Consider the following 7,773-nt stretch of genomic DNA (forward strand, 5'->3'; position numbering starts at 1 on the left):
TGCCTCAGCCTCCCTAGTAGCTGGGATTACAGGCACCCACCACCACACCCAGCTAATTGTATTTTTAGTAGAGATGCAGTTTCACCATGTTGGCCAGGCCAGTCTCGAACTCCTGACCTCAGTGATCCACTTACCTTGGCCTCCCAAACAGCTGGGATTACAGGCGTGAGCCAACACACTCGGCTGAGAAAAACAGTTTTTCTATTCTGTCACTCAACAATCAACACAGAAGACTTCTGCAACAAGTGTGGGGGTATTTTCCCACACACCAGGCACGCAATTAATTCTGCAGTGGACCCCAACCGGTGTCCTCCAATTCTATTCTGACACGATCTAGCTGGAGACAGCATCAGACCCCACAAGCTGAGTGCTCAGTCCCACAAGACTTCCCCTCCACTTCCCGTGCCAACCGCAAGCCCCAGGCTGTTTTACCAGTACTTCTGACTGACCAGCCATACGCTGGGATTTCCACAGCCCCATCTTTGAGTTTGCTTTATTTGCTAGAGTGGCTCGCAGAGCTCAGGAAAACATCTACTTTATCAGTTTATTATAAAAGATATTACACAGGATACAGATGAAGCGATGCACACAGCGAGGTATGGGGGAGGAGTTTTCATGCCCTCCCTGGCAGCACCCTGCAGGGACCTCCATGTGTTCAGCTATCCGGAAGCTCTCCAAAGCTTCATTATGTAGGCATGATTGATTAAATCACTGGACATTGGCAGTCACCTTAACCTTTAGCCTCTCTCCCCTTGCTGGAGGTTGGGGCTGAAAGTCCCTACCCTCTAATCCTGCCTTGGTCCCTCTGGTGACCAAGCCCCAACTTGAAGCTCCCTAGGGGCTGCTCACCATCAGTCCACTTATTAGCATACAAAAAGACACTTCTCACTTTGAAAAGTCCAAGAATTGTAGGAGTGTATGCCGGGAAGACCAAATATGTATCTCACAATATCACAGGGACCTCAGAGCAAGATAATTTCCATTTTCCTTCTCCTGGGATTATTTTATTCACTATCTACTTTCTAGGAAATTAGAAGGGAAATGGAGCCCCTTGCAAATACTAGAAGACATGTAGATCTAGAACACAAGCCGGCCTGGGAGAGAAAATAGAGGAATCAGATGCCCAACAGGCAGCCTGACTAAAAGGAGTTGAGAACACAGCCTCAGGACTGCGTGGAGAGGGCCCTGACCGCTGTTGGCCATGAGATCCTGGCCAAGTTATTGAATCTGTCTAAGTGTCAGTCTCCTTATCTATAAAATGGGGCTAATGTACATCTCACTCATGGGAGTGATGTGGGGTTGCAGGGCAGAATTACTGAGCCCGTAGTGAGTGCTCCATAAATGCTGGCCACTGGTGTTGTCTGGCAGGAGCCAGAGGATCGCAGGCTGTGGCGTTACAGTGGTTGGGGATGCTGGGGAAGTGTCTGGCTGTCCCAGCTCCAGGTCTTGCCAACTGTAGGAGTAAGGGGAGAATTTGATGGGACCAGTGGGTGGAGGAAGAGGAGTGATGTCTGTGACCAGAAACATACAGAGGTCAGCACAGGACCCTGATGGTCAGTGGGTGTGTTGTCTTGTATATGGGACCAGGCTCTGCAGGTTGAAAAGGGATGGGGTACGTCCCTGAGCCCCCCAGCTTAGATCATCAGATGGGAGGGAGGCTGGTGCTGGGTGGTGGGAGAGAAGGGCATGATGAGAACCCTTCACCATTGATGCCTGGCCCCTGGGGGCTGGAACCCCTCCAACCTCATGTTGCCCATGTCTCTGCTTGTTAGAGGAGTGAAGAAAGAAGACAAGACTTTGGCCGTGGGCATCCAGTTCATGTTCCTGAGGATTTTGGGTAAAGATCTTGCTTGGGACCATTGGTGGTGATGGGGTCCAGATGCCCACTGTGTGCCAGGCCTGGGGCACAGGCATGAGCGGAACTCAATCCCTGATCTTAGGGCTCACAAGCCCATGGGGTAACAGACCTGGCCCAGCTCTCCTACAGCGGGGTGTATAGGCAGAGGCTAGACAACCCATCAGGAAGCTACCTCAGATACAGGGGTGGGGCGGGCTTGAGGGCCAGAGAGCCAAGAGGCCCCAGTAACCCAGAGGCCCTGAGGGGTTGTATGTGCCAGGGAGGGGGCAGGGCAGGACATTGGGCCTTCGTTATCCCCTGAGCACTGCCTCCCTCAGCCTGGATGCCCAGCCCCGTGATCCACGGCAGCGCCATCGATACCACCTGTGTGCACTGGGCCCTGAGCTGTGGGCGTCGAGCTGTCTGTCGCTACTACAATAACGACCTGCTCCGAAACCGGTGAGACCTGGTTTGACGGCTTGTGGGAAGGGTGCTGGAAATACTCTCAGAGTCCCAGGCAGGATACCAGCAGGCAGGGGAGGTTTCATTTAAGTCTACCTGCTAGGTGACAGGTGCCATTATATATTCAGTGCTGAGCTCACCAGTCCTTCAAGCTAGACACTGCCCCCCTCCTTTTATAGATGAAGAAAGTGAGAGTTAAAGCAAGTAGCCCAAGGTCACACAGCTAATAACTGGCAGAGCTGGGCCTTGACCACAGCATCTATGCAGGAATTTGGGGAGAAACAGAGGAGCAGCCATGCTGCAAGAGGGACTTGGGGTGAAGGGCTGGGGAGAAAGCTCTGTCTAGGACACAGGAGGCCTGGGTTTCAGGCCCAGCTCTGTCTCCCTCATCATGGGACTTACCTGGGGCTCAGTCTTCCCATCTGTACAATGGGGAACTCAAAGGAACCTGAAGGCACAGATGCGGCTGGCCTGGGATGGATGTGGAGAGGACTTGATAGCAGGGCTGGGGACAAGGAGCTGTTCACTTTCAGCTCTGAGGAGGTGAGGAGGGCACAGTTCCTGTGGGCTGGGACTGTCCACAGGGGGGCTTCCTAGAAGAGGAAAAGTCAGACAAGGGCCTTGATAGTTAAACAGGGGAGAGGGAACCCGTTTGTTCTTGGGACAGGTGGGGCAATATAAAATTCTACTTGTCAGGCCCTCTGAGCCCTTAGGCTCGGAGACAGGCAGGGCCAGCCCAGGCCACAGAGCAGAGTCCAAGACATGGCGATGAAGATGGCCAGGCCTCTGCTCCCACCCAGGGCTCCTCTGCAGAGCCTCTCCCTCTCCTTCAGGGAAGAGCTGCAGCAGAGGTCAGTGTCTCCCTGAGGCCTCGGTGCCTCTGATTTCACAATGAGTGATGACTGCTGATGTCCATGCCCTGGCCTGGCCGCTCTTGAGTTCAAGGGTTCCCATTCTTTCCCCAGGTTCATCGGCCTCCAGTTCTTCTTCAAAACAGGTTCCGTGATCTGCTTCGCCTTAGTTTTGGCCATCCTGAGGCAGCAGGACAAAGAGGCAAGGACCAAGGAGAGCAGATCCAGCCCTGCTGTAGCGCAGCAACTGCTAGTGTCAGGGCCAGGGAAGAAGCCGGAGGATTCCCGAGTGTGAGCCGTCCTGGGGCCCCACCTGGCCAAGAGTGGCAGCCACAGCAGTACCTCCTCTGAGTCCTTTGCCCAAGATTGGGTGTCAAGAGCCCTGTGTTCCATTCTGGCTCCTCCACTAAATTGCTGTGTGGCTTCAGGCAAGACACTGATGCTTTTTTGAGCCTTTGCTTGCTAGTCTGAACCAAAGAGTTGTTTGGGCATTTGCTGTGTTGGCCATTTCTGAAGCAAGAGGGTCTTCCTCCTCCTTCCCCCAGCCAGCCAGCTGTCCTGGAGCCAGGCTTTCCTGGGTGGAAAGATTGCATACCTTTCCCTGGGGCCCTTGGATAGCAAAGTGAGCCATAGTGGGCCAGGCTGCCCCCCATGCTGGGCCCCAGCCCAGGTCTGCACTCGCCTGGATCACCCTATCTGAGCCTCAGCCATCTCCTGTCAGGTGGGAATGAACTTGCCAGCCTTCAGGCTCGTTCAGCTGTGACCATCTGTGTGGTCAGTGTACACTCAGGTCTCCTCCCCAACTCCAGCAGCCTTTAAGAAGTGTCCCTTTGGCGCCCCCTGGAGGCAGAGCACTGAGCTGGCCCCTGGGTAGACTCCCACAGGGAGGAAGGAGCTGGCCTCAGGTGTGGGACACCCAGACTTGGCAGGGCCTTCAGAAGGCCTGTGTGGGGGCCCCAGGAAGCCTTAGCTGAAGCCGGGAGACTCACTCTCCATCACAGGAAGTTCTAGCCCTTGCCCTCAGGGAGCCATGGTTGAGGGTGAGGCCCAACACCTGCCTTAGGGGCCCTGGGTGGGCAAGTCTGGGCCCTGGGGCAGGGAGGGAGACTCAGGCCCACACTTGGGTATTTTCTAATTTCAGACAAACACATACTCAGCGTGCACTCACTGATTCCTACACATTGCCAAGATTTCACACATGTGACCAGGGGCCACCAAAGTCCCTGTGACCTTTGTGACTAGGATCCTAATTTCTCTATTTTCTCCTGAGTGCCTGGGTCTGTGTTACTTGGGGCAGCATGGATAATGTTTAGTTCTGTGACACTGTTTTTTGGGGGGTGGCACCTGGTTCTCTGGATTCCTGGGCTGGTGTCAGGCCCATTACTGTAATGCCGGGAGCAGTAAAGCTCAGCTCTGTGTAATGAGTGATGCTATGGCTTGCTCAGGTCTTATGATCCAATCCTTTTCTACATCGGCCCTTGTTTTGTTTTAAGGCTAGTCTTATCTGGCCTGGTTATTTCCCTGCGGGGAGGAGAGAGTTTATTAATCTGCTCCCAGCCCAACCTATTGCCACCCCACCTCACTGGGACCTGCTGCTTGGGAGGCAGCAGATACGGAGCCACCAGCAGTGGCTTCCTGGCCCTGTGCTTGAGGTGGGGGGAAGCTGGGGTCACATGTGGCCCTTGCCTTCTGAGCAGCTCCCAGTGCCAGGGCTTTGAGATTTTTCCACGTGATAAAAGAAAAGGGAGGTAGAGAAGTTCCAATTCCCTTTTTATTTTGCTGGTTGGTATCTGTAAATGTTTAACAAATATCTAAGCATGTATGTATCAATGCCAAGAATTTCAAAGTCTCCAACAATATGAGGCTTTTAGGATGTTTATATTCCTTCATCCCTCTTGTTTCCCAGGTTTTGCAGGGGAAAAAAGTCTGGAATTATAGATACAGCTTATTATTAAATTTGTTCTTGCATAATGTCTCTTCTATTACAAAAATTCTTTCTTTATAAACTGCATTAGAGGTTTGCAACAACCACATCATTTCCATTAACTTAGATTTAAGTTTTACTGGATTCATTGCTCACCGTTATTGCTTGTATATTACATCTTTTCCTATCTTTATATTCTGGTTTAATTTTTGTTTGACTGAGTGACTTCTTCTACTAATGGTTTCAAAAATGGAATAAGGTCACGAGGATTTCTGAATCCTCACCTGTCCAAATTATCATTCACATTTTTCAGAAGAGGAAACTGGCTCAGAAAGCACAAGTGAGTTCCCCAAGATCACAGAAAATAAATGATGGAGCCAAGGTTGGATGTGAAGACCTTGTGGGAACTGAAGGTTTTATAATTTGAGGAGCCCTCTTTAAGAAAAATATACAAAATTATAAACATAAAATTAGGTACAAAGTACCTGTATTTACCTATAATGAGAAAAGAATGCAAAACAGATACATCACACAATCCCCCAAAAATGCATAATACTTTTATTAACTGCCCTGCATAACCTCTAAAACACATTTTCTCCCCCGATGATTAGAAGAATTTTCCACAGACTAGCTTCTGGCTCTGTACATTTCAAGCCTGGTTTCTCCTGTTTCTTCTCTACTGACCATATACTTCCTGGGCTGGGTGCCATGAGACACATTCATATCACGATATGGCAACTTAATATCACCATGCCAAGTGAGTTGGGCAGTGGGTAGAATTCCTAGAAGCTATTCTCTACACAGAGATTACTAGCAATGATTTATCTATACACAGAGAACCACATAAATATTAATACATCCTGTGTTTCAGAGGACCACATAAACATGTCCTAATGAACCCAACTCAAATCAGTTCCCCACTCAGCTTCCCCTTGGTCAGATCCCAGAAGTGCCCATGGCCACTCCAATTATCCCATATAAAGGAAAATTGAAACACAAACGAAGCTGGAGTGGGAAGAAAATAGTAATTTCTACTATGGTTAAAGTATCTTACCTTTGCAAATTTTACAAAAATATGACAACATGAACACACCACCGAGGCCCTCCCGTGGATCTGGGGAGACTCCTGGACGCTCAAGCTGTATCCATATCACGGTGAGTCCACCTCTTTGTTGAGCCAAGATCTGAAGGAAAAGACGAGGTCCTTGTGCCTAAAGTCTTCCAAACTGGCCATGGTGAAGAGACTCAGGAGTTACCCAAGACAGAAATGGGTCGAGAGCCAAGGGGTGGAGCAGGTCAGGGCCAGAGGGGTTTTCCAGGCCTTGTGGGGGCCCCAGGGAAGTCCTCTCCCCTAATATAGCCTCTGGTCAATGAAGAGCCACAAGCATTTGCATCTGTGAGCTTACTTTCTTACCCTGTACCAGGAAGCTGGGAGGAGAAGACATTAAGTCTCCCTGCTAGATTGTGCCAGTGTAAAGTCAGCAGAGGACAGGACTCAGACCAGAACTGACATCCTGATGCCTAGGCCTGAGGTTTCTTTTCTTGTAGACCCTGGGAAGGTCTGGGATGCTAGAGGCTGGTAAGTTCTAGGGCAGGCAGATGACCCATCATGAGCTGGCCTCCAAGGGTCATGACTGACATGCACATAAGTGAAAGAGAACTCATGGACATCCTCACCATTGCCTGGAGGTGTTGAATTATTTCCCCTTCACATACCTTTGCTTATGCTGTTCCCTCTAACCTGGGTTATCTTCTTCATCCCCACCCCACTGCTTGTCTCTCCATCCCCACTTCATAAAGTCCTACTCAATCTTCCAGGCCCAGCTCAAAGGCCACCAACTCCAGGAAGGCAACATGGTACAGGCAATGGGGGGCAAGTGACAACCACCTCTGGGGATCTAATCAAAGACATAGACTGTCCACTAAACATAAAACAAAACACACACACAGACAAATACACAATTGTGCATTTGATTTCAGAGGTTGAAGACCATCTGATGCCTGGGTGTAGACTTCCTAAGAATCCCAGATCCCCAGTCAAAAGCCCTTAATGGAGTGAAAAGATTATAGAGTTGTGGAGAGAGTCAGGCTTGGGATCAGATCTTGACTCTGCCACTTATTACAGTGTGACCATGAACAAATGATTTAACCTCTCTGCACCTCAGTTTGCTCACCTGCAAGTGAGGTTGAGCATGCCTAGCTCCTATCTCCCAGAAGCTGTGAGGACCGGGTAAGATCATGTACCTGCTCACAGGCACCACACCTGATGATCAGGATTTGTAAGCTCCCTTCTCCTTCTGTCCCAGAAAAAATTTCATAAACACAGAGAGCATCAGGGTGGGAGGGGGCAGTGACAACAGGAAGGAACATACCTCCTTTGCCCTACCCTGGCCGCAGCTCCGTTGTCCCCAATCTCTCCTCCACTGTCAGCCAGGGCTCAGCCAGCCCAGTCTTATCTCTCCCCACAGCTAGCTTGGGACAGCTTTTCTCAACCAGATTTACATTTTTATTGATTTTCTTCCTCCTAGAGCAGTCCCTCCTGTCTGCTTCCCCTTTGGCTATCAAATGGGCTTACCCCAGGAAACAGCAATTCTGGGGCTGGCCAAGAAATGATGGTTCAAGGTTGGATTCACTCACCCTTCATTCATTCAACCACTCACATGAGCAACATATCCTACATGTCTGCTCTGTGCCCCTCT

General features: G+C 50.3%; 2 protein-coding genes across 8 annotated transcripts in view; both read left to right on the forward strand.

Moving 5' to 3' along the window:
- SLCO2B1 (solute carrier organic anion transporter family member 2B1) overlaps positions 1–5,267 on the forward strand; it is a 55,114-nt gene extending 49,847 nt beyond the window's left edge. The window contains exons 12-14 of the mRNA XM_050756151.1: positions 1,773–1,837; positions 2,176–2,296; positions 3,265–5,267. Of these exons, the coding sequence (XP_050612108.1) occupies positions 1,773–1,837; positions 2,176–2,296; positions 3,265–3,445 (367 nt within the window). The 3' untranslated portion in view covers positions 3,446–5,267. The remainder of the gene's footprint in view (positions 1–1,772; positions 1,838–2,175; positions 2,297–3,264) is intronic.
- Positions 1–7,773, forward strand: part of RPS3 (ribosomal protein S3) — a 735,956-nt gene that overhangs the window by 515,135 nt on the left and 213,048 nt on the right. The window contains exon 1 of one of the 7 annotated variants that reach the window (XM_050756438.1): positions 602–605. The exons of the other annotated variants lie outside the window; for them this stretch is intronic. The gene's annotated coding sequence lies outside the window, so the exon portion shown is untranslated. Of the gene's footprint in view, positions 1–601; positions 606–7,773 lie in introns of those variants that run through there. 7 annotated transcript variants of the gene reach the window in all.

This window comes from Macaca thibetana, chromosome 14, assembly GCF_024542745.1.
Source record: "Macaca thibetana thibetana isolate TM-01 chromosome 14, ASM2454274v1, whole genome shotgun sequence".
Lineage (NCBI taxonomy): Eukaryota > Metazoa > Chordata > Mammalia > Primates > Cercopithecidae > Macaca > Macaca thibetana.